Source organism: Haliaeetus leucocephalus, unplaced genomic scaffold, assembly GCF_000737465.1.
Source record: "Haliaeetus leucocephalus isolate CR32 unplaced genomic scaffold, Haliaeetus_leucocephalus-4.0 Scaffold555, whole genome shotgun sequence".
NCBI lineage: Eukaryota > Metazoa > Chordata > Aves > Accipitriformes > Accipitridae > Haliaeetus > Haliaeetus leucocephalus.
Window position 1 is genome coordinate 18,252,580 of NW_010972991.1, and position 27,144 is coordinate 18,279,723.

The 27,144-nt window shown below is 36.7% G+C and overlaps 1 protein-coding gene across 7 annotated transcripts in view; it reads right to left on the reverse strand.

Annotated features, from left to right (window-relative positions):
• Positions 1-27,144, reverse strand: part of VPS13B (vacuolar protein sorting 13 homolog B (yeast)) — a 484,692-nt gene that overhangs the window by 197,627 nt on the left and 259,921 nt on the right. For all 7 annotated transcript variants that reach the window (XM_010577053.1, XM_010577052.1, XM_010577051.1 and 4 more), the window contains 5 exons: positions 25,941-26,161; positions 20,962-21,168; positions 4,188-4,359; positions 3,012-3,126; positions 717-858 (listed from right to left, as the gene is read on the reverse strand). In XM_010577053.1, coding sequence (XP_010575355.1) covers positions 717-858; positions 3,012-3,126; positions 4,188-4,359; positions 20,962-21,168; positions 25,941-26,161 — 857 coding nt within the window. The remainder of the gene's footprint in view (positions 1-716; positions 859-3,011; positions 3,127-4,187; positions 4,360-20,961; positions 21,169-25,940; positions 26,162-27,144) is intronic.

Genomic DNA, 27,144 nt, shown 5'->3' on the forward strand with positions numbered 1-27,144 from the left:
AACAAACAGAATAAGAGAAAGTATTACCAATAAATATTCATGATGGAAATAAATCAGACCACACAGAACTTCCACTAACATAAAAAGATTCTATACAGCCATTCTATTTGTGAAGATAAAGAGCCCAATGTCATAACATATAATGTCTTTCAAGGATAAACAAGCAGGAAAAAAAGGGGTTAAATATCTCACACTGAGATATTCTGAATCAGCAAGTATTCAAAAGAAAGACTCAAATATGAAATTGTTAATTGTTGCATTATCATAATTATAGGAAGTAATTTTAAAAGGTTGCATAAAGGTATATTGCAGTAATACAAAGTACTTAAATCCCTTAAATTACTAAGTAGATATCATAATTACATGAACAAAATGCAGCATTCAGTACTGTCTTTTACATATTTGGTCTCCAAACATTATTGTATGTGCTCACTTTTAATGTAAATGAATCCCGTTGACTTCTGTAGACTGCTGTTATGTACCAGGTTGTGAGCCATTAACCCTCATTCCATATTTACTAAAAAATAACTGACAACTGTTACTAAAGTATAAGAAGGAAATAACACAACTAATCTAGTCAATATAAGCAATAAATATATTCAGTAAAAAAAAAAATAGATTACAAGAAACTAAAGCCATTTGATTTTTTTTTTTTAACTCCAACTGGCATATATTAGTGGAAGCTCTGCAGTAAAAAATTTTAAAAAGATTCTTACAGAGGGAAAGAAGCCAGAGAAATTACTGAAAGGGTCCTGCTTGCTGATGGGTCGAACCAACAAGGTACGTCTGTTCAGCTTGTCAGTACAGGAAAGGAAAACACCTCCATATTGCCCCAGAGACCAAGAATCTTCCCCAAGGCTTCAGGTAATGAACGAAGCATGGAAGAAAGGAAGACAAAAAGCAGAAAAAATAAAAATAATTGCTATAAGTGAAAAAAAATTACATTAAACTTGCACGGTTCTATGTAACTGCAAGATGAAGCCTATGCCATACCTTTTCCTAAAAAGCTGAAGTTCAATCAGATCAAGTAAAGAACTGGTTTAAAAAAAAACAACCAAACAAACAAAAAAAACAAAAACCAAAAAGAAACTTCATAAAACTTTAGGTGAAAGGACAACCTATAGCAAGAGGTCAAGACACATGAGAATAAAAATATAGTAAAATCCTGCATACAGAAAACGGACTTACCCCTGGATTTTCAGCAGATAGCTTTATTAGAATGAGGAGGATAATGATTACAAGAACCAAGAAATTGTGAACGAAAAGCTGTGCTCATATACATTACAAAATCATAGTATTACTTAGAAAAAATGAGCTATTAAGTATTAAAATGTGCTTTGTACTACAGTTCTTGTAATCATTCTTTTTAACATACATAAGAGTAAAGAAAAATATGTTGCTTAAGAAGAATTATTCAGGTAAGCACCTTAGTTTACTAAAGAAATCTCACCAAAAGCTTTTCTTTGCATTGCAGAAATATTCCTTCAAAATGTCCTGACTGCCAGACTCCTCCTGGCCTGGAAGACAGAATGTTCACCTTATCTATTCTCTGCTTTTGGTTTTAGTCCACAGAGATTTAAAGATAGAGAAAGGTACTCTGAAGAGATTACAAAATATAAATGAGAACAGTAACTATTTCGTCAAGTGGAATAACTTTTTTTATTTTAAAGCCTCAATATAACTTTAGCAAAAAGAACACCCTGAAGTTGAAAACATTTCTAATGGAGCATTAGGCTTCCATAGAATCTGTGGACAAAGAAGCTTATTAAGAGCACCTAGATACTGGGATTCTAAAGCAATTTAAAGCATCACGACTTGATTTTAAAATATTTTAAAAAATAAAGTACAAATTTTGATTATTAAATATTACAATATGTACAAACAATAACTGCATTTGTAACATAGGCGAAAGAACAGGAATTCAATTTATTTTATTTTTTTTTTAGACAGCTGATCAGAAAAAAAGCCTCAGAAATGGTGGTAACTGCTAAGCTGATACTAAATCTCCTTCCTATTGTATATAGGGAACAATAAGTGTCCACTAAAACCTTGCAGATTGGCTCCTAAGTCAAAATTATGAGTGCTCCTAAATATTTTAGTCTTTTTCAATGCCAAAAAACATCCTGAAGCTTTTACCTATTTTTTTTTTTCCCCCTCTCAGGGAGTAACACAACAACTATTATATTTTCTCTTAATTTCTGTCTCCCATAAGGGAATCTGTTGATCTGTAATGGCAAACATTAACACAGTTGATCAAAGTCTACATAGGCTCTCTCTTATTTTGTCAAGACTAGTGTGTTCATGGCCAATATGAGCTAGAAGGTGGCACATGCAATCTCTCTACAGAACCATGCATCTGGGTGCCAAATGATCGCAGTCACATTGGTGCAGCAAACTATTCAACTAACAAGACTTGCTAAAGTTGCAAGACATAGTAGGCCTAACTACCTACCCTAAATGTACATAATATTGATGATATACTGGTTGACATTAATTACTGAAATTTTACTCAGGTGTGTCTGCGTAACATTATGCTGTGTCACACAGATAATCAGCTTAGTTCCTTGCATTACAGTGTTGCTAAGCCACAGCAAAAGAAACACTTCAATTTTTTAGAAACTGCTTTTTAGTATCTAAGAGTATGGTACCATAAATCATTAAATATTGGCACTTGTTAACACATCATGAAGCAATATTTAAGGAATTTCTCATTCAAAAGTTCAGCTAAAATATCAAAAAGTTCAGCAAAAATCAAATGATTTTTGTTTAATGGACCGAGAGCAGTAAGTGTGAAAAAACATTCTCCTGATCTGTAATTATTTCCATGTATTTCTTTGGAATCAGATATAATTCTGAGAAAATGTAATTCTGATTTTTATTACTTAAAAGGTTAAAAGCATTTCACTGAAATTGAACAATTAACTTAAATTCAAGTTAAGAATTAAGAAAAAAAAAATGCCTGCTGCCTTCTTTCAGCCTGAAATTAAAGCAGAATAACTCCCAAGAATTACCTGTTTCTGTAATGGTCAATATTGAAGCTTTCTATTTTACATTTGATTTTGGTATAGACATCCTGCATATCCACTGAGGCACTGAGATCTTCTAATTCACTGACAACACAAACTTCTGCAATAGTCAAAGAAAATCAAAATAATTATGTTATTAATCTGAAACTTGCAAGTTTCTAAGCAAGAAATATCTCTGAAACACTACATTTTGTAAATAGGATGATGCTACTTCTACTCAGAGTTTTTTTCATAAAGCACTTTTTGATTCAAATGTCACACCGATAGGAACCAGAAAAAAATTCTAGAATCCAAACTTTTTTATACAAAGAGAGACTTATATATGGGGCTTTTAGTTCAGGTGTTCATAGTATAATTCCTGAAAAAAATGTAAAAAAGTATTTGCCAAGATATTTACTCTAACAATACTCGAGATTTCTTTCTCTCATGTAATTACTTTTTTAAAATCAAAGGTTCAAGTATATCTCCTTGAAAATTAGCTTTAATCACTAGTCTCCTTACTTTTTCACATTTCTATGAGTAACAATGTTAATTGCTAAGCAGCAGTGTTTCCTAACAAAAAAATAAATATTTGAAGTCTTGCAGTACATTTATAGAATCCTAGTTCCTTTCAAACAATTACTGTCAGGATGATAATCCAACTTTATTCTCAAAGATAAAAAGAGAAGCTGTGTACCACACGTATTTCTCTTTTCAACACAGACGTTGAAACTTGTGGTGAACTCCATATTAAACTTTCTATGACTTTTAGAATTATACTATGATGATTATGTTAAATTTCAATTTTAAATTACCAATACAAAACTACATGTCTATACATGGACATAGACAAAACATACTACTAAATCATATCAAAATGAAACATGATTGTTTCTAAGGCAATAAATGCAGCACTCTATTAAAATACCAACGTATTTCCAATTTAATATAATTATCTTGCCACATGGAGGGGGAAGTTTATGCCAAAGAACAACACTAAATTCTGATTACATGCACTAACCTAACTACAGCTTGTCACCCTAGTTTAAAATATAGATCCAACCCATTATTTCTACATTACAGTGTTTAGTAGTGTCAATAAATGCTCTAAATTGCTAATACTGTACTGTAAAATAATGTATGGAATTTAAAATAGTATAGTGGGGGAAAAATGCTGAATACCTGTGCCATTATTTCTAGGATCAGGAGCAAACAATTTTATAGTAATTTTTGGCAACATCCACTGCATCCATAGGCTGACACGTCCACTTGAGACTCCGATATTACTTGTTGTTTGTTCCAATGTAATGGAGTCTGAGAATGGGGAATCATCACCACCCTGAAGAGAATCACCCTGTGAAACAGATGTAATAGCTGAGGAAAAAAAAATATTGCTTTTCACCACTTCTCTTTTTTCTTCTGTCTAGACTGATGTAGATGCCCAAACTATAAACATATAAATACAGACTCACTGACAGTATATTTGAATTAAGCCATTTTTTAACATCAGGAAAAAAAAAACACAAAATATATTCCCTTTTTCTTAGGTAGAGATAATAGACTTTGGCAAAGATTATAGGGTAAAACTGTAAGGTTCCACAACTTTGTTCCACTTTGCATAGTGAGCTTTCCTCATTAACTACACTAATGAAATACTATCATCAATGAAAAAACACAGGCTGATAGGAATATTCTGAGATGTAATGGGAGAGTGAATAAGCAGGCTTGTGCATATTTGAAAGGCAAAGGAAGAAAGAGTTGTTGGAGGTGCCAAATGAATAGACACCCAGTATGGCCATAACACTTCTATACTACATACACGCTGGATTTGGCCTTGGTATTTTTTCCCTTCTGTGTACTTCCCTGTAACTGCTTGGAAAAACGATTTCCTAAAATAATGGCTTTTTGTAAGAATTGGAAACATTTTAGTTGCCACTTCTAAAATATTTCTGTTATTTAAAAAAGGTGATTGTCACTTGTGATATTCTTAAATATACGATCTGTTGACAAATGAGCTTGTAGAAGCTTCTGTGCCATCAATAATCTCTATTCATTCCCAAAACATTAAGAGCTCAACAAAGAAGACACAAAGGTTAATGTTTTTAAGAAAAGAACATGACAAATGAAAGCTTTACTGAAAATTCTGTTACAAGGGCTTATCAGAGCCCCGCAGGCACATTCTGATAATTCTTGATGGCACAACTAAAATATTTACCAGCCATAGGACTTCATCCTGCTCCTTTGCTGGAACTTACTGCCTCCAAATAGAAAAGGAAAGATGCAAACTTGTAATTGCTCATCAGCACGTAGTGTTTACAGACTATTAAACTGAATGCAATGGACACATAAGTCACTGATGTCAACCAGAAGCCACTAAAAATCCACTAGCATCTTCATTTGCAGCTTCACTAAGTATTGCAAGTTTTCTTCAAGCACAAAAAGGAAGGAACAGCATATTGTCACTTTGATCCAAGTCGTTTCTAAGATTTACAGACCAATAAACACCCAAAGTCTTAACGTGAAGTTTTTAGGGATTAGCAATTGTAAATTATGAGGAACAACATGTTTGGGAATTTTGAGATTTATCTAATGACTAACCAAGATGATTTATATGGAAGACACGCTGGAATTGGACCTGCAGAGAAAGCATTGCAGTTTGAATCTATTTTAACCTGCAGGCAAGAAATGACAATGCACTCTCTTCAGCTTCAGATGTCCGAGAAACACTTACTTTCAGTAGCAAAATTTAAAATCTGACAGTACTTGACTCATTCTTCAGTCCAAGACTGGAGAATGTGAGTATGGAAATTCTGTTAGCAATCTATTTTCTGGATGGGTAGAACTTATCCCAAACCAAATGACACAGCTCATATGGAAGCATTTATGTTGATAAATCACATTTTCAATCAACTCAGGCCTACAGTTTAATTATAGGATTTCTATCATGTATACACGTTCTCTTCTCACCAACCTAACTGCAAGAGGAGACAAGACAGGTCAAAATCTTATGAAAGTTTTGCACACAATCCACTATGACTTTGGGCTATCTGATATACACCAAATGGAGCAGGTGACATTGCACTTTTAGAATTTATTGCATAATGAAGAATATGATTACCTTTACCACTTTCTCTTTCAGAGAAACACAGCTTCTGCTTCACACTTTCAGCTCTATGTCACTCAAATTAACATTTATTGATCTTATTTTTTTTTTTTTGTCCCAGCAAAACTCTTAGAGGACACAGAGAGAAACAGCAAAAGTACTTTATCTGTGATGCAGTAACCTTTACCCTTGAAAAACTCAGTGATACCTACTATAATCGGTAAGTAACAATCTACATTGTCAATAGGTGACATAGAGAACTTACCACTCCAGATATCCTTTCATGTGAGGAAGGGTGAGCTTGTGCAACTAACATATGTTACTGGAAAATAATACCTAAACACAAGACTACAGTAACTGGACCAGTTCAACAGATGTAATATGAAGTATCGAAATGAAAATTAAGATTCCATTCACCTTCAGTTATCTATGGTGATGGTGGCTTTGCATTAATCAAAATGCATGAAAGAAAACAGGTGTATTTCTATTTCTTTTTATATTATATAAGGCATTATTGCTTATAGCTCTGATCAGACTATCTGTAGAGCTATAGGTGACCATCTTTTGAAAAACTGTTAGACTCCAGAGGTGTAAAAAGTTAGCTGCTATTAATATGAGGTTTCTTAGTGCAGTATAAATTTCAATCTCCTCATCTCACTTTTGAAAACAAATGAAAGGAAAAAAAATCAGGCCATAGCTCAACTAAGACAAACATTCAGGCTAAGTATTGATGCAGGGAGATGGTATATAGCACTGTAATGCTCATTCCACAGCGAAATTACACTATTCAGAAAGATAAGAAAAGAAATACCTTCCTCTCATCAATTAAGTTTTAAGAAAAATCAGTGGTATTTCCATAACATTATATATAAGTATAAACTTATATAATTTTTAAAAATATCATCATTGCTAGATTTAGTTTAGTTTAACAAGCTGCAACATGTTTTATGCACTGAGAAATTAGATTTTGCTTTATGAAGTATCACTGAAATGACAGTGGGCTTTTGCTTTTCAGATACCATTTGTGAAGAGGAAGACATAAAGAAATGAGTCCAATTCTAACTTTACCATGGTTGAGGACTATTAATCCACCTAATGGTGTCTTTTCATTATGAATGTAACTAACTAGTACAGAATTCCAGTATGTGCAACACTGTCTATGTACAAAACTGTGTTGATTGTATTAGAGAGATCTGCTAAAAAAAAAAAAAAAAAAAAGGCATCATGAAAAAAAGATATCCTGGCAGTTACTTGAATTAAAGCTGCTGTTTCTAAAAATTAAGTAGTGCAACTTTGTAAACCTCTAGGATTAGAGATTAATGCTATCATTACTAATCATCAGTGGCTGGTGAACAGCAAATAAGAAAAATGCCTTTTTTTTGCAAAAGAGTTCATGATGAAGAAAACATTCCCTATAAGAAGTGTTTCATTAGTGCACAGAAAGCAAGTGCTGTTATAATTGGGAAGATTTCCTTAAATATCAGTGATAATGTGTCAAGGAACCATGGATATGGCATTAGGTAACAGGGTACAAGTCAGACTGAAAAAAAGATATTACTCGTTGGATTTGTGAATGCCATGCAGGAATGAGATCACAGACCATGAAAGACAAACAACGGAGAGTTTCAACCTGTAGGAAAAACAAGTAGCTTAGCTTCAAGAGACCTAACAAAAGGGTAAGAAAATCACGTAATACTGACAGTACTATGCTAGCATCTGAAATATGAAAAAGCAAATAGGGTAATAAAGTGGAATGCATATTATATATTTGTTGTCCTATGATGGGTTTTGTGTGTGATGTCTTTATTCTACATAAATCTTCTAGATGTCTGCTATAAAATGCTTGATCACTTATTAATGGGGGGTGGGGGAGAGAATATAAATGAATGAATGAACAAACACAGAGCTGGAGGTACCAAAGACCTCACAGAAACAAATTGAAGAAAACTAACACCTACGCCTTAGTCTGAATGAAGTTCTTGCTCTGTAAAAAAAGCTGCACTTAGAGGCCTATCAATTAAATACTCCATAAAGGCAGAAGAAGTGCAATTAGCCCAGAAACTAAGACAAGAGAAACACGTTTCTCTCTGTATGAGACAGACATGTACAGACTGGTCTGAAGTAGCTGGACAAGGACAAGAAGGGTATGTGCAAGATGAATCAGAAGGAAAGAACACTTGCCTGTGTATGTATATATTTATTTGCATGTATGGTGGAAGGAGCAGAAAGCTGTAATAATGGGAGTTAAGGAAATGAATTTGGGAAAGAAGATTCTGAATGCAATTACAGAAGACAAGTTACAGAAACAAGGGATGAATGGATGAGTCCATTGGTGAGAGAGCTGGTAACAGAGCATAGAAGAGAACAAGCAGACAACCAGAGTTAAAGAAAGAGCTATATCTGGTTCCCTTCAAACAGACCTCCCAGAGGGAAACTTCCGTATACCATTTTATCCACCAATCTTTATAACACCTTCTCTCTTTTAGAATCCTTTCTTCCTTGAAAGGCTCTTAACTGTCACCAAGTTGTCAGTGTGTTTAAATCAGTAACAACTAGCTTATAAATTAAATGGGAGAAAGGATTTACTCAAGGCTACTTTGTTTTTTCAAAAAAACTTCAGCCATACACTGTGCCTTCTCACCTTTCTTGTTTCCCTCCTTGTCCTTTCTCTTTTGAGCATTTCTTCTCCATTGTGTTCTCACTGAGCAAAATTCCTTACACAAAACAACCTGAAATCCCTCTCCAAGCCATGGACTTAACATGACCGTCTTGCTTATATAATTTGTTTACTCTTCCTTCTTCCATTTTTCTCTTACATTGTCAGCAAATTCAGATTATTTAATGTAGCAGGACCTGTCTCCTGCTGTGTATTTAATAATATTTAATGATTACCACAGTAGGACATCTAATTGGAGAAACCTCAGGTAGCTCATTTCACTAAGATGCATCCAACTCCAAAGCAAGTGTGGCACAGTGGACATATGGCACCCAACCAGATGGGAAAAAAAAAAGGGTGGTAGAACATGCTAAATAACATGTTCAGGGCAGAGGTTAACTCCTTTCTACCAAACTGTGACTCATATTTCGTATTTGCTTCCCCAGGAAAATCCCTTCTGCCTCCTGCCAGACCTTTTTATCCAAAGACTCCTATCTCTGAGTACTGTTTACTAACCATGCCTTTGCAAGACATTTCCTATTGTCTTCACAAAAAACTCTACTCTCTCCAGTGGCACTTAGTTGTCCTACAAGGCAGCACTGACAGCAACAGGAAAGTAGGTGTCTTTTCAGCACTGTAAGCAAAACTGTTTTGTTTCTTCAAAGATGCCAGTGCATCCTCCCCCGGTATGGGGAAAGAATGAAAATTGGGAAATGGCCTTGCAGAGTGTCAGGCCTGGAAGTCCCCCAGCATCTGAAAGGATGTAGGCAGAGCAGCCACTTCTCCAATACTAACTGATGTTAGTCCTTACAGCTTCTCCTGAAATGGCAGGCTCCATTGGTAGGACAGTGGTATATGCCACAAGGCAACAACCACCCAGCCATTTTGCCATTCTCTGACTATCCCTGTCCACCCTCTTCTAACGCTAGCCTGCCTCTCCTCCAACTATCTACTCTGCCTATTTGTAAAGCTATAAAAAGCAGGAGCAAAAACATATCCTTCCAGAGCTGGAAGGAACACAACACTTTGAGAATCCCGACTCCCTTCTTAATGAGTCTTTTTTCGCAAAGTGCTCATTCTGACACCAGAGAAGCCTCATCCTATTTCATAACTTGCAATTTCACACCATCAGCATGGCATCAGTTCTGAGCCTTTCAATTTCTGCCAATAAATTCCTTTCTTCTTCTTGTTTCTTTCATATAAGTCATCCAAATGGTTCTTTGACAGTCTGCCTTCCAATAACTTCCCACACCTTCATAATTTGTCTTTGAGTGATGTCCCTTAAAGATGACACTTCTGTGTTGGAGTTTCGTTGTGTCTGAGATGACTTTTATCATCAAACCTCACATGCTCTAGAGACATTGGAGTCAACAGTAACTTGAAACGGGGGATCCCTTCAGCAGGGCAGCTCTAAAGGAAGGAACCAGCCAAGGACAATTTCCCTTAGCTGAGATCCTCAGGTGGATTTCACAGGGTATCAAGAAATTGAAGCCAATTAAAGGTCAAGGAAAGAGAGAAACAATACTTATTTAAACCTGATAATACTGAATTACAGTTCAAGTCAAAGTTCAAGCCAATGTTGATGTTCTGTGGATGGATTTTGCTCTCTACTCTTTTCATTCTATAAAAAGCATCCCCCCCTCCCCTTTTTTTTTTAGAGCTGGAGCATTTTTTGAGTTCTTTTTATACTGCAGGCACACTTAATTTGCCAAACTGCAACTTACAAACTGTAATGGAGGGGGTGTGAATGACAGACAATCTCCTCCCTGCCCTCCATACACACCCTCATGCTCCCACCGGACATGTTCCAGAATGCTTTTTGTATGAAAATCAACTTTGTTCTAAAATTTTGGCAGGTCTCTATATTTCTGACAGTTAAAAAAGAAAAAACAACAGCAAATTAAAGGGCTACAGTTAACAGCAAATACATACTGCCACCATGGCAAGTTCTACATTTTATAATTTGGTTGTTTTATTTTCATAATTTAGTGTGTTCAGATGTTTCATGCAGTTTAACAACTTTTTTTTTCCCATGGAGAGCTGTTTTTGTTTAGTGGTTTGAGTATATAGATAACTTTGTTCTGTAGAAAACTAAGGCTATCACTTTCCCACATTTTTCTTTAGGCTTATTTTTCTGAAGATACTAAATTATGTACTATGCCTCTCAGATAATCAGCCAGTTGATAATTTTGGCACAAGTTTACTTTTAACAGTATTTGTGAGATTCTTTAAGAACTGCATTTATCTAGCACAACCCCATATATATATTGTCGTGGTTTAACCCCAGCTGGCAACTAAGCACCACACGGCCACTCGCTCACTCCCTCCCACAGCAGAATGGGGTGAAGAGAATTGGAAGGGTAAAAGTGAGAAAACTCATGGTTTGAGATAAGAACTGTTTAATAACTGAAATAAAAGAATAGTAATAGTAAAGATTGTAATGAAAAGGAAAATAACAAAGAGAGAGAAATAAAAGTGATGCAAATGAAAACAATTGCTCACCACCAATCAAACAATGTCCAGCCAGTCCCTGAGCAGTGGCCGCATGGCCAACTTTCCCCCTAGTTTTATTGCTGAGCATGACGTCATATGGTCTGAAATATCCCTTGGGTCAGCTGTCCCAGCTATGTCCCCTCCCAAATTCTTGTGCACCCCCAGCTTACTCGCTGGTGGGGTGGGGTGAGAAGCAGAAAATACAACACTGTGCAAGCACTGTTCAGCAATAACTAAAACATCCCTGAATTATCAACACTGTTTTCAGCACAAATCAAAAACGTAGCCCCATACTAGCTACTATGAAGAAAATTAACCCTACCCCAGCCAAACCCAGCACATATATAAAAAGCAAATTAACCCAGGAATGTGCAATATAATTTAAAAGCAGGAAACCCTGAATTTTAGGGAATATGGCTGTTACCAACTTCCAAGCCTATTATATCTATGAAGTTTACAAAAACCAAGAGTTACAGGTACAGGCCCAGATGGATCGTTATAATTGGCTTCCTCATTTTCTAAATACATAATGAAATAGGCCATATATCTGATATGCTATAACCAAAAAATACACAGGTGAGGAAAAGAGGCCAAGGTGCTTGCAGTTTCTGTTACTATTGCTGGAGCTAAGCTAAGCTGGCATCATTCCAATGTTGTTTGTGCTTATGCTTGTCTGATTTGCAGGTATTTCTCACACTTTAATTTCTGTAGTGTGCGAGGTGGCTTTATTAAATCCTATTCAAATTGTGTAGCGCACAACTGCATAGCTGTAGAACAAAACTTTATTTAGTCAATGCACAACTAAGGACTACACATGCATGTATTTCTGGAAGTGAACTTGAAAAAGAAAACCAGTCCTTGAATTTCTAGGAGTCAAACAGACAATGTCGGTGTAAAACAACATTATCAGAAATAAAGGAACTGTGAACCTTTGGACACAGCCAGAGGCAGAATAAGTTGGGGGTCAGACACCTTGCACTGCAGTTCTGTACTCAAGTTACTGCGTTCCCATCCAGTATTCCGGGTCACTTGTGTGTACTACCACTTGGACTAGCTAGTTTGACAGTATAGCTAAAACTGCATTAAGCTGAGGCTTTTGGCGATAACTTCTTCTGTTTGCAGCTATTCCAGCTGCAGAGCTTATCAACAGACATCCCCAGCTGCTCAACAACATGTCCCTGCCAGGGGTTACTGGGTTACTGGCTCCACCCATCTCCTACTTCAACAGTTCAATGTGAACATGCTATCTACATTTTTTTCTGCCATTCAAACACACGTAAACGGTTGAATTGACCCATTCTCTTTCTCAGTGGCAGAAGCACTGCAGATGCTCCTTTGAAGGCAGACGTTGCTATATGGCTATCCTTTGGGAGGTGAAAAATGAAGAGATTGCATTTCTTAGCCTTCTGTTAATGGTACTGTAATCAGAACCATTGGGCAGAGTCACAGGGCCTGAAAATTTCATGGGTCTGCAGTAGCTTTTTTTTTTTTTAATGAGCTCAAATTCTTAGAAATTTTTTGCAGTAAAAACCTTAAGAGACTGAAGTGAGAAGAGAGACTGTGCTCTTGTTTCTCATGCAGTTTCAATTTTCATTTTGGATTTTCAGCACCCAATGTGGTATTGTTAAATATATTTATGCATTAATTTTCTGCCCTGTTTCCAGATCTACAGAAAAATCAAGCCAGAGACAGAAACCCTGAACTATTTTCCCACAACTTCTCATGCCAAGTCCTAAAATATACAATTTAATTCTTTCACCAATTGTTGCAAATTGACCAATATACTGAGTTTATTTTCTTAGCAGAATTTATCTTTGTTCATCAGGAAGATCCAAACATATGAGGCCTTCCTCCTTGGCCTGCCTAAAGCTCAGGGATGATCACAGTTTGGCCACACTACTGCTATGCCTTATCAAAATAACTTCTGCGTTCTTGCTTAATCACTGAGCTTCCCCAAGGACTAAACACTTCTACCACTGTTTGTACTTAAGTAAACAGCAACAAGTGGCCTGTTATAGTCTGTACTACCTTTGCTTTTGCTCTTCCAAAGGAGGGACGGTAAAAATGATTAACTGTTTCCACCCCTCCAGTACTTAAGACTCTCACTTATGCTTCCCTGTCTTACCACCACCCAGACTAACATTCAGTAAGCTAGGTAGCTTTATCCACACAGGACTGTGGTGCTCACTACCAGCTTGTCAGCTTGAAAAGAATTACATGCAGCTTAAAATATAAATCATCCACAGATCACATAAACAAATTACTTCTTTTGCTTTTTAATATAAACAGTTGTGAGAGTTTGCTTTCTTCCAATTCATTTATAGCAAGGCCGTTGCAGCTGAAAGCAGCTTTAAAAATAATCATTTGTCTACCACAGAACAAAATAACAGATTAACTGTAAAATCTCTAAACTTAAAAAAATGTACCTGTCGCTGCAAAGTATTTTTGGTCAACAGACTTCAAAACTTCAAGATTTAAAAATATAGGAACATATAAACAAAATGCAGACCCTGATAAATCACAAACTTCTGGAAAATATCTCTAAGTCATACCTGTAAAAATACGTATTATTGTTTAATTCCTCTCTATACTTCATTGCTGCTTATTAGCAACAATGACTATAAAATATATAGCTGCTCAGTGAAATTGTGGCTGATGCACTCAACTTTTATACATTACCTCCTCCATTTCTTTCATTAAAAACATTACTGTTACAATAGTCTGAAAACAAGTTATAATTTACAAATATAGGATAATATTTTTCAAATCAAACAACATGGACCTAGGTTTGCTCCCACTGACTTCTTTGCAACTAACATTAGGCCAGTATTAAGTAACTTCAAATTTCTAAAGACCAATATATGCATCTGTAAGTAATAGCATTTTAGAGAATGTAAAGATGTTAAGTACATAGTATTTAAAGAGATTAAACCAAAAGTATTCTTCTATTTCTCTGAGTACTTGCAAGTTGTTTTCAGACCTGCCAGTACCAAGACAGCAATCAAGTAAGGCATTGTTGGTGTTAAGACTCCTGGCCAGTGAGTGCTTGCACTATACCTGCCTCATCTGCTTTTATTGCTCTGTTGATGGAATTCAGACTCCATGGGAAGGGAAAGGAGTGGTCCAGTTCCAACCAGCAGCAAAACCACAGACAGGGATAAATCAGACCCAGGAAAATGGGGGAATGCTCCAATCTTCTCAGCTGCCTCCCCAAAGCTGCCTCCACCCTCCCTTTCCCCTCTAATGTTCACTGAAAGCATGCTTTTTTCAGTCATCCTCCACTTCCATGCAGTACCACTTATTCTCAGTTGGTTAACTTTCCTGACATCCCAGTTCCTACAATCAGCATTTCTGTGAGGTATTAAAGATAAATTTTGCCTTCCTGTCTCCAAACACCACCACAATCCCTCTCCATGGCTCAGATTTTCTATACCAGTCTCTGAAGAGTACTTGAAGAATACCATGACATATGAAGCTGACAAGCGTTAGGTTACTCTGACATCCCCCACCCCACTTCTACACTCTTTGAAATTAAAATTACTTCTTCAGAATGTACCTGGAAAAATATTCAGCCCTCAACTGTACTTTGGTGCAAGACAATGCAATTGGGTTCTAAAATACTTGTTTGGATTTCACTAGTTAGGCTCTTGTGAACAAACAGGGTCTCCAGATAAGAAGTCTTATGTCTAAGATAGATGTTAAATATAACAATCCGCACTTGGATAGACTGTGGAGGGCTACATCTTCACCCAGAAGAAAAACTTGGCCTCATTGGAAATGGTATGGTATAACAGACTCACATCTGCAGCCCATTAGGCAATTTGACAGGTAGAACTAGCTGCTGTACTTCACAGGAGACAAAACGATAAAAAAAAAAAAAAATCTGTCTACAAGGCCTGTTGACTTACTTTGCCTGCTTTTGAGGCAGAGGAATAGCTGTATAGCTCTCTGTACAGATGCCACTCAGATGCACCCCTGCATCTATAATGGGGTTTTGTGCATATTTGAACATACTAAAGGGATTATTTTTCTTCAGATAAAGTCTATATTATGTGACTATAACTGAGGCACTCAGCAGACTGAAGTAGTTCAAAGTAACAGCTGGAGACAGCAGAAGTGACCAGATTCTCTCTCTCATCTTCATATCCTACTGTCTTCAAACAAAGGAGAGGCACAATTTCATGATCACAGTATCTACAGCTAGGTATGGTGATAGTAATTAAGTTAGCAAAAGAAAACAGGGAAACTAAGTGATTAACTACTCTCAAAGGACAAACAGCTTTCACTAATGAAAAAGAACAAGGGAGAACATTCCTCAGTTAATTTTTCAATACATACATTTTTAAATTCTTAACAATCCTTACCTCAAAGAACAGGACAGCAACCATGTCATTATAATGAAAACTTAGCCTGTACTTTGATATTAGGAAATATGTTGAATAAGTTCAGAGACAGCCACCAACTGCAGAAGAGAATGTGTTATAAAGATACTGCCAACCATTATGTTACAAATTATTTAATTTATATTCTCTAAAATAGTCTATTAGAAATGTGAGAAGAAAATATGGCTCCTTTTATTATTTCTCACTGGTTGGCCAAGTGTGATTCTCCTACCTCTTTCCCCTTCCCACCCTCAACAGTACTTACACAACTCACAGACATCAGGACTGTGCATAGTCTCAGGAACAATGTTCTTAGCTACTTTACACATGACGATTTGCAAAAGTACATTGCAGAGCTTCAAAACACTTTGAGATTTATTTTTACTGATGGCCACCAAAAGATTAAAAAGAAAAAAAAATCAGATAAAGTGAATACTACATTGATTTAAGATGGTGGTAGAGTGCTTAAGTTCCTCTTCCCCATGGCTTAATAAAAACCTGTTTGGAAAATGTTACTTTGTTTTACATCATCTAGAATGCATTAACTCGGTCATCCTATTAGGTGATTACCTTACTCCAACTGGTAGCTTGACATAAAATTAGTCCGAAGAGTGAAAGGATAACTGTTTTTTTGAGGTTTGTTTTGTTTTAAACATCAGCCTTTAAATACAGGAAAGTGCTAGGTCAAGACAACCTTTGATGTTACACCCCCTAACAACCAAATAATTTAGATGAATCCTCCACTGGCTGTCAGTTTCTTTTCACCTTACAGTACCACTAACATTTTTCAAGAAATCACAAGATAGTAGGTGGTCTTTAAGTATAAAAATTGACTCACAAATTCATAAAAATGATAGTACCCACAAACTCAAGTACAGCGTTTTTGTAGCTACTAGTCTTAGAGGAATCTAAACTCTGGCTTGACTTCCCATGATGAAGATTCTCTCCACATCTTTTTTTCAACCACAGTAATTCATAACCTTTGTCTCTCTCTTTTTCACAGTTAATTAAAACCCTTGTACACCCTACGTACTGTTTTGATTTTGATCACCTCAATACACCTAATACTCCCATACAGTTAATCAGAAATGGAGTAAGATTTTCCTCAGCTGCTGAGCCAAAAGTATTACCCTCCTACTTGAACAACAATGTGAATCTTTTTCTGACAATATAAAAATCAGCCTTCTAATTCTTATTTTCAATTTCTGACAAAGAATTTCTTACAATCTCAAATATCTTGCCATGTATACATTCTCCCACCTCACTGCCTCCATTAAACAAATGACACCTGCCTCTGTATGCTTTTCTATCTGTGCTCTTACATACCCATTGTGCTGGCTCTTTCTTCTGAACTGCCTTCCTACCCCAGTCACAGACAGAACACCTTGGGCTGAGAGCACTGAATGGAGGTGAGGGACAGGAGACCTATTCCTCAGTCTTTCAGTCATAAGAACTATGGCTTCATGGAAACGTTTTCTCCTGCGTGTAGCTTTCTTTCCTCTTCCACATCTTTAATAATATCCTTAGAGCATGGTCAATTTTTTAACTTATTTATCCTAAGTACAACGATACATTCCTTTCAAAGCAGTTTTCAAATCTCAGTTGTAAAGTGCTATGTCAACTTTAAGTCCCCTATTGTGAAAAAAATCCAATATTAATGCCATGTGTTTTAATAGAACTTTCTGTTCCAAGAAGATTGAAATTATGGTCTTAGCTTCAGAGTGGAAAAGACTGAACACAAATTCTAACATTGTCCTTTGTTGGCCAATTCACCAAACTTCATTTAGATCAGGAGAAAATTTATTTAGCTAGTGCATAGCATTTGTTGAGAATAGGAATAAATGGTGAACAACATTTTGCAAAGGGGTAGGATATAAACACTGAACTTTGACCCATATTACCAAAATAATCTTGGTAACATATGGATTAAAACAATTACTGAATCGGTTTCAAGTAATGCTCCAAGTACAGCATGTACTCCAAATACTGCTGTCTATATAGACGGTCAAAACCAAATTGTTATTTATAAAGCTGGTGGTTTCTGATTTTAATGAGAAAGGGATTTGATGTGAGTAGGTGAAAAAACACTATTTTTGTGACCATATTGTTTTCTTACTGCTATTGCTTTCCTTCAATTCTGTATCCATAGCAAAAATTTTCACAATTGAGATCACACACACATAGAAATACACCAAAACCAAGGCTATTCAAATAATCTAGAAACATTTTAGTGAAATAACTTAAGAACTGAAACTCTAGCTCAAACACCTTTTAATGACAGTTACGTGTGTGTGTGTGTGTGATGCATATAAAAAGTAAGCACTAGCAATCACCATTTCATTTTCTCCAAACCCGGGAAATAATATAAACCATACATAGGGTTAAAGCAGTCTGGCCAAATGTTGTTGAATATGTAATTGCACTCAGCATTCAAAGTGCTGTGTATTTGCCTGTGTTCCAAGGCTGTTCTACAGGGTGCCCCCAAAATTGCTGTGTTTATCCTGAGAATGAAACTCAGTCTCTCAGAACAGTCTCCCTGCATTCTTATAGCTTTATGTTAAGAATGAAGCATTGCATACGTATGATACACCATTGGTATGATACACCTTCAACTCATCTTACACATTTTTGGCTCTCTCCTGGGGCACAAACAAGGCCAATTCATTATTCTAACTAGTAAGCCTGACAGGGGCACTAAGAAAATAAAAAATACTAGGTCTATTCAGTTGCACAGCCTCCTGTGACCACCCATTCTACATATCAGCTACGTGGTGACTCACAGCTAGTGATACTCATGGATGAAGTTTAACACTGTATTCACGCTGATAAAAGAATTAGCCTTCTTTCCTCAGTATGGCAGAGAAGCGAAACTCCTTCCCATCCCTCAAAATAATATTTTACAGTCTTAATCACACACAGAGATTAAGATTAGGTACCAGATTGCTCCAGGCAGTTACACAGTGCTGTAAATTAACGAAGCAGAAATACATAAAACCAAGCAGCCAAACTTTCTTATATTTGAAGCTGCATACGCAAATCCTCACGTGACCAAGTTACAAAGCACTCCGGAGACATCGGACAGCTGAAACAAAGGAGGGAACTGAGCTCCAGAAGTAGTTCATAGGTAGAGGGTAACAATGGCTGGATGGACCTGGGGTAAACGTACAGCTGGGTGACCTGCAATGCCAGCCTTGGGAGCCTTCACTGTCCCTGTACCTCTCCTGGTTGTCAATACAGCCTACACACAGCAGCTCTCCACTGACTCAGGCATCACAGCGATTGGCTTCAGCATGGCAGGCTGACTGCTGAAGCTATTTGGGACGACTCATGAGCAGCACAGGTATTACAGGTACTTCCAGAACACCAGTTACTATTCAGGTTTGAGACCATCTAAGGAATCTGAAGGTGCACAAGTCCATGGGACCTGATGAGATGCACCTGCGGGTCCTGAAGGAACTGGCAGGTGAAGTGGCTAAGCCACCTTCCATCATATTTGAGAAGTCATAGCAGTCCAGAGAAGTCCCCACTGACTGGAAAAGGGGAAACATAACCCCCATTTTTAAAAAGGGAATAAAAGAAAGATCCGGGGAACTACTGGCCAGTCAGTGTCATCTCTGTGCCCGGCAAGATCATGGAGTGGATTCTCCTGGAAACTGTGCTAGGGCACATGGAAAATAAGGAGGTGACTGGTGACAGCCAACATGGCCTCACTTGGGGCAAACCATGCCTGACAAATTTTGTGCTCTTCTACAATGGGGTTACAGCTTTGGTGGATAAGGGAAGAGCAACGGATGTCATCTACCTGGACTTGTGCAAAACGTTAGACACTTTCTGCACAACATCCTTGTCCCTAAATTGGAGAGACATGGATTTGATGGATGGACCACTTGGTGTATAAGGAACTGGCTGGATGGTTGCACTCAAAGAGTTGCAGTCAATGGCTCAATGTCCAAGTGGTAAGCAGTGACGAGTGGCATTCCTCAGGGGTCGGTACTGGGACCAGCACTGTTTAACATCTTTGTTGGTGACACGGACAGTGGGACTGAGTGCACCCTCCACAAGTTTGCTGACAACACCAAGCTGTTTGGTGCAGTCGACACAATGCAGGGAAAGGACACCATCCTGAGGGGCCTTGACAGGCTTGAGAGATGGGCCTGTGCAAACCTCATGAAGTTCAACAAGGCCAAGTGCAAGGTCCTGCACATAGGTTGGGGCAATCCCAAGCACAAGTACAGGCTGGGCGATGAGTGGATTGAGATCAGCCCTGCAGAGAAGGACTTGGGGGTGTCAGCTGACGAGAAGCTCAATATGACCCAGCAATGTGCATTTGCAGCCCAGAAAGCCAACTGTATCCTGGGCTGCATCAAAAGAAGCATGGCCAGCAGGTCAAGGGAGGTGATTCTCCCCCTCTACTCTGCTCTCGTGAGACCCCACCTGGAATACTGTGGTCACGCCTGGGGCCCCCAACATAAGACAGACACAGATCCACTTGAGCGGCTCCAGAGGAGGGTCAGGAAGATGATCAGGAGGCTGGAGCACCTCCTCTATGAGGATAGGCTGAGAGAGTTGGGGTTGTTCAGCCTGGAGAAGAGAAGGCTCCAGGGAGACCTTATAGTAGCCTTCCAGTACCTAAAGGGGGCCTACAGGAAAGATGGAGAGGGACTCTTTTTAATAAGGAGTGTAGTGACAGGACAAGGGGTAGGTAATGGTTTTAAACTGAAAGAGAGAAGATTTAGATCAGATATTAGGAAGAAATTATTTACTGTGAGGGTGGTGAGACACTAGAACAAGTTGCCCAGAGAAGTTGTGGATGCCCCCCATCCCTGGAAGCGTTCAAGGCCAGGCTGGATGGGGCTTTGAGCAACCTGGTCTAGTGGGAGGTGTCCTACCCATGGCAGGGGGGTTGGAACTAGATGATCTTTAAGGTCCCTTCAAACCCAAACCATTCTATGATTCTATGATAATAATTCTGGACTTGAAAAATGCCTTATGCTTCTTGACCTGAAAACACTAACCATAACTTTCTGACAAGAGTCAACATTCATTCACTTCAAAGAGAAACAAGCCAGACAAATAATAAATATAGGATCAATACAGCAATTTCTTTTCTTTTCCCCTCGTTACTGTTGTTCCACCAAACTGAGTAATGAAGTGTTCTTCATTAGTTTATTGGGGCAAAGCTACTTTCCATAGGGACACTACTGCTCTTTCTGATCCTTCTGATTCTTACTTGACTGCACACCACACCTTGTAAGTCAGAACTCACATGACTTTTTTTTTTTTTTTTTTTTTTTTTTTTTTTTTTTTTTAAAGAAAGCCTACCTCTGTAGTGGTCCCAATGTCAGCAGATGGGCTGTATGTGCTGGTATCTGGTGGAGCAGTACCAACACTACTTTTAACTGGAGAGCTAGGAGGAGCGGGTCCTGTCATGGTTTCAGTATAGACAGAAGACTGATATAGAATTCCTTTCCTCTGAATTTTATTCCAAACTTTACTTGTGATTTCAGCCAGTTCATACAGAAGCTGCACCTAAAAGAAAAAAAAACCTTTTTTTAAGATGAAGATTTTCTTAATGAAGGAAAATCATCAAAGTCCTCCACTGAGACTTAGAATGTAGCAGAACTGAACTTCTCACCATTTATAATGTTCTGATAAGCAACTATATTGCAATTAAAATAAACATCAGTTACCATATAGTGATTTTGATAAAAATAATCTGTGCTTTGTCTAAACATATTGTATGTAGCTCATAAAAACATAACCAATAACACAGGCTTGTAAAACTTTTACCAATATCAATTTTAACAATTAAACATAAGTAATTTGTGGTACATTTCATACATATAGATACTGCATCTAGAAAAAGGCAAACATATAAACATTATGAAATATTAACCATGAAAAAATTATTCATTTAAATGGTATTAAAATAATGATCCCACACAGCATATGAAACTATTGTATGTTTTAGGAAGAACATCCACTATCAAACTCAATAGTCTCCTGGCATATGTCATTCCAATATTCAGAAACACACTGTTTAACTTGCACACTGTTTGACTCAGTTCTAAGATATTTACACAAGTTTTTGTAAATAAGCATTAATCATGGAATTTGTGTGACAACATACTGCAATATACTGTATAAAACAAGCTCAGAGAAAACTGCAAACAATATATAAGCAGATCCACAGCTGGATACCATACCCAACTTGCCATTATAAAAAATGGAAATTCTCATATTTATAAGAACTTTAAGCCTCAGGACACATCTATTCTATGAAGCTGGCTTCTTATGTGGGCAGAACAGATGCAGAAAAACGCTGTTGTCAATCTACATTTGATATAAAACAGTACTTGATTTTGTGCGTGAGAGTGTGTGATGAAGTCTCAAAGTACATGGTACAGTCCTTTCTTAAGAGGTGAAGTGCTGGAATTTTATAAAAACCTTCTTAATTCATCTTGGATTTTCTTTTGAAGTTTCAAGGCTTACACTGAGCAGGTCATATACTCTTTTAAAGACAGAATTTTTCCTTAAAGGAGATAAACTTCTCGGTACTTTTTTTCCCTTCATATACAGACCAATCTACAGACAAAGAATAACTCTGGCTGTGGCAAAAAGTTCTTTTAGTTATGATTTAAAATATTTTGTGTCTGTAGCACTCTAATATGCACTGGTAGCCTTTAAATTACTAATTACAAATTTCTAAGTTTTCCCAAGTCTCTTCCATGTAACTCACAAAGATCAACTAATAATGTCCATCTGATTGATTGAGTAATATAACATTAACTGTTGTTGACACTTTGCTGGCAAAAGAGTCTCTAGAAAATTAACAGGATACAGGCACTTATCCAAATCATACATGCTTGCAACTGCCTGTCCCTCAAAGTATTTTTTTGTCAAGAAACCAAAGGACAATTTAAGCTATACTTGTCTAATGAAGCAGGGCTTCCAGAAATTTAATTATGCTACTGTTCATAAAGGCACAAACTAAGGCAAAAGAAAGAACAATGCAACTTTTGTGTTTACATATATACTCATATACAAGGTAAAGAGGTTTGTCATCAGCTAATCCAACACTGAATAGTTTAAATCTTACTGGGGTTACAACAGTCATAACCATTAAAGCTAATAATTACTTATGTTGTCAGGGAGATTTTTTAAAAATTGCTCAGGCTAGAATCTTTGCAGCCGCTCTGAAACAGTGGCTATTTCAGACAGCAGTAGTCAACTCTCTGAACATCACCAGCAACCAGCCAGCCAAGTAGTATGACCCTAATACTCAACCCTGCTCTGAAACCAGAGACAAAACAACAAGTTCACCAGGAAAAAAGGCACATTTTGATTAAAGGGAGATGATTTTCATGGAGATATGTCAAAAAGTAGAAAATACCAAAAAGCCTCACAACAAAACTTCATTAAAACAAAAAAGAAGGCACGTGTCTATATGTAAATAAAATCTAAAAACTTCAGATTAAGAGCTGAAGTTATGTCTTCGATTATTTTTAATACACTTAATTTTATTCCATTGGTTGTTACTCATTAAAAAGAAAGGATTTCTACTTCTCTTGTTGGTTGCACTTTTTCAAGTTAGTAGTCTTAATGTTTTGAAAATCCATTTCTGATTATATTAGAAGAGCTAATATAAGTGTAAGGTCTCTCTCCTTTCTAAGTATTTTTGAGCATATCAGTTAATATATAATAATTATTTTTAGTACACTCTAGTCAAGAGGAGAAAAATGGTATGACAAAAATAGGAATAACTCTGCCAGTATTTGTTAAGAAAAGCTTCCCTCTCTCACTGCTTCCACTCTCTCCCCAGCAAAACCACACATAACTCAATAAGACCCCACTCACTACTTGGCAAAATCTGTAAATTTCAATATGCTACTGCATTTTATACTTAAAATATAACACATTACTTCAAAATTGAAAACTACAACAAAAGGCAATATCCTGGCAATTTTGCACACTGGAATTATCTATTGACTTTAAAGGGATACAACCATCAGAACATGGTTTCATACAGTAAATACTTCACCTTTGCTACCATTTAACAAATTCACTAAGTATCACCTACTTTAAGGCTGTCATCTATAGACAAAATACAGCCTGTCATTCTAAAGAATCAAATTTCGTAGTTACTCTACTGTGAATTTGTAACTATCAACTGCTGTTTATGTAATTGTATTTTCCATCTTTGTTCTTGAACATCTGGTTAAAGAAGACTGATGGTTTTCTCCTTTTGCATAAGTAAATCAGAAAGGACAAGTAAGGCAGATGTAAGGGAGAAAGTACAGCTCAAGAACCTTCGCTAAACTCAAATAATTTGTCTGCATCCTTTTGGTCATTATAATACTTCAGTAAATGAATAACATCACAGTGTACAAGGACATCTTTTATGACAACAATATTTGGTCTCATATTCCACTGTACAACTTCATTTTAACATTTCACTATACTCGTAATATGATTTACATGGAGCTTACAATGTACATTTTTTAGTGCAAATATTTTCTTACAGTTTGCAAAACAAATTATTTGATCACACTTTGGTAGAAAAGCTTGAAAATGTGCTTTACTTACTCCACTTGCAACTCAAATTTAGATACGGCTTCCACTTACAACAATGCCAATCCACTTCTAAATTGCTACTATTAATGGATTACATATATTAACCATGAGATTAATTGGAGATTTTTAAAAAATCAGAGTTGATCAGACAATTTGCAGAAATTTCACTGAGTGTACCAATCAAATGTAGGTAACTATTTTGCTACATGAACATACAGAAATATTTACCAATTATCTGAATAGCTGCAATATCAAGATGAATTTTGTACAGTTCTATGAAAACTAATACAGAATAAGGCAGGTTTCTATAGGCTGTGAAATTATCACATATGACTTCATTAAATGTTATGGAAATACCACAAAGTTGCAAAGTAAAACTTTCAGAAGTCTTTAAATATAAAATTGTCAGCAAAATCATGATTTTGTCCTTTCCTATTTACACATTTATAACACAGTGACAACCCTTCATATGTGCAAACACGCCTGTCATACAGCTTTACAAGTCTGAGCAGACCTTGCTGAGGCTGCTCAATTTCAAATTTTAATTTGCAATGTCCAGTGCACAATCTCACTCTACCAACTCTCTTCCTAGTGAGTGTGAGCCCATCCAGTACAGAAGATAATGGCACGGAGCAAATGAGTCAGAAATAACTTGAACGGAAGGTAGTGGATGTGGCAGGAGACCACACACTGAGGGTAAGATAAACACATAGTTTAAAACACTTGTTCCATTCATAGAACATGGAAGGCGGTAAGGGAAAAACTGCATGCAACTGAGAAACATATTGTAATGAGTACACACAAGGGATAACATTAAAATGACACCAGCCACCTTAGCTTTAGTATTCCCAGACTTAGGCCATCGGTCCCTAAGTCTTTACAAACGTGATGTGCTGTCTATCAGATCAAAATTACAATACTTTGTGTTCTTTCCCTTTCTTTCTATTAAATGAAGCAATAAACAGTCCATTTTGTCCATGACATCCTTTGAAAAATCTTACATATGGCTAAAACTTTGCAGCAGACAGCATATGAATGCAAAGCCCTACTCAGGCCTCAACAGATTTGCTATTCCCAAGAGCAGGAGTGTTCTCTCCAGCACCACTGGAAATGTTGCAACTGTCAGGAAAGTGTTATTCAAGTTGCAATAAAGTTTACTCAAAATTTTGCACAGAAAACCTACTCTATTTGGAACTACAGCAAACTTGATCCAGGTCAGTAAAATATAGGGTGCACTTTCTGAAAATCTAGCAACATCTTTGCCTTTTAATAAACATAAATAAGGTGGTAACTTCTGTTTACACACATTCATCTGGTTTTTTTTTTCCTTTACTAAAGGATACCATTGTTTGCCTAAAAAACATTTTATGTTCGAAGAAATGTTAGTTCTATGAAAATATGATAAAAAATTACTCTAAACCACTTCAATAAATGAATCCACAGTGACAGAACAGCACTATAGCATTTAATGGTACATCTGCAATTCATTTCACTCCATCAGCCAAAAGATGCATTTATACTGTAGCTATTACATTTTGAGAAGAGTTTAAATTACAAAACTTGAGAGAGCTTCAAAGCAAATCTTAATCTAAGCACCTTGATCTTGATGGCCCAGTTAAAAAAAAAAAATTAAGATAGAAGAGACTGTCTTCAACAAAATGCAGAACGATTGTACTTAAATCAAGTTATTTTTAATTTCCTTTCATAAATCAATTAAACATACCAACCTGGGGGTTGGAGCATTTTATTTCAAGGGACTCAAGGTCGACATGGAGGCAGACAACAAATGAGTGTCTGGATTCTGGCCCCGAAGCAAGCAGTTTCTGGGAAGTAACAGCTAAAGTAGAAGTACAGCCCATCGGTTCCACTAAATTAAGTGTCATCTGTTGTCCAATAAGAGTATATATACTGAAATGATGCAGACTAATAGTCCACGGAAAAGCATCACCTAATGATTAAAAAGAAGGGAAAACAGTTAAATAATTGCATAAAAAACCCGAGGCTATTATTTGCACAAACCTCAGTAAAGGCCTTACCTTAAACCCCCTCAGAAGTCAGCAAGTGCAATCAACAACCATTAAATTGATCCCAAACTCTCACAAATAGAAATCTAAACAATAGCAATAAATTTTTTACAGCTTTTTAAAAATTGAAATCCATTGGGAATTTTAACCCCAAACTGTGAACAAATGTTTACAATGTAGTCTTGAAAGAACATTCTTTTTGTTTTATATTATTTTCCTCAAACTGAGGAGTATCCTGAAACCATTCCCCATTTAGTTCAGCATATGGATTGCAGGGGCAGTTCCTTACGTTATATAGTTATACATGTTTACAAGTTTTAATACTAAAAAGGAGAATTATCTTTCTCCCCAAAATTTACAGTTTGCATCTCAACAGACTGGTGCCATAGAGTAAAACCTATCCCAATGCACTGCACAGGTAAGTGAGACCTTGATCACAGTGCAGCTTTTTCTGCTGCCTCCACTTAACTTCCTAGGAACAGAATGGCAATGGATTTTGTAAACACAAATTACTATAGACATACACTTTATATAATTTCTTATATTTAAGAGGGATCCTACCTAGAAGTGCCTGGCAGCCTACCATCAATCATTACCAAGAATAATCAGTGAGGGAATTGGCAGTGCCCAGCTGAACAACAAAATGGCTGCAACTTCAGTACAATCCGTTTTCTTCAGATTGCCAATAGACAGGAAAGAAAATGAAAAGTTTCCAAAGCAGGACTACAGAAAGAATTATTTGGGTAGGTCTTTAAAAGTTCGACAGGAACTCTTTTGAGTGAGAGAAAACTTTCAACAGCTCTACCAGCTAGACTTGAAAGGAACTGAGAACATGGACTATGGAAACTGAGGCAGAATCCCTGTGGTAGGTTTGACCTTGGCTGGCTGCAAGGTGCCCACCAAAGCC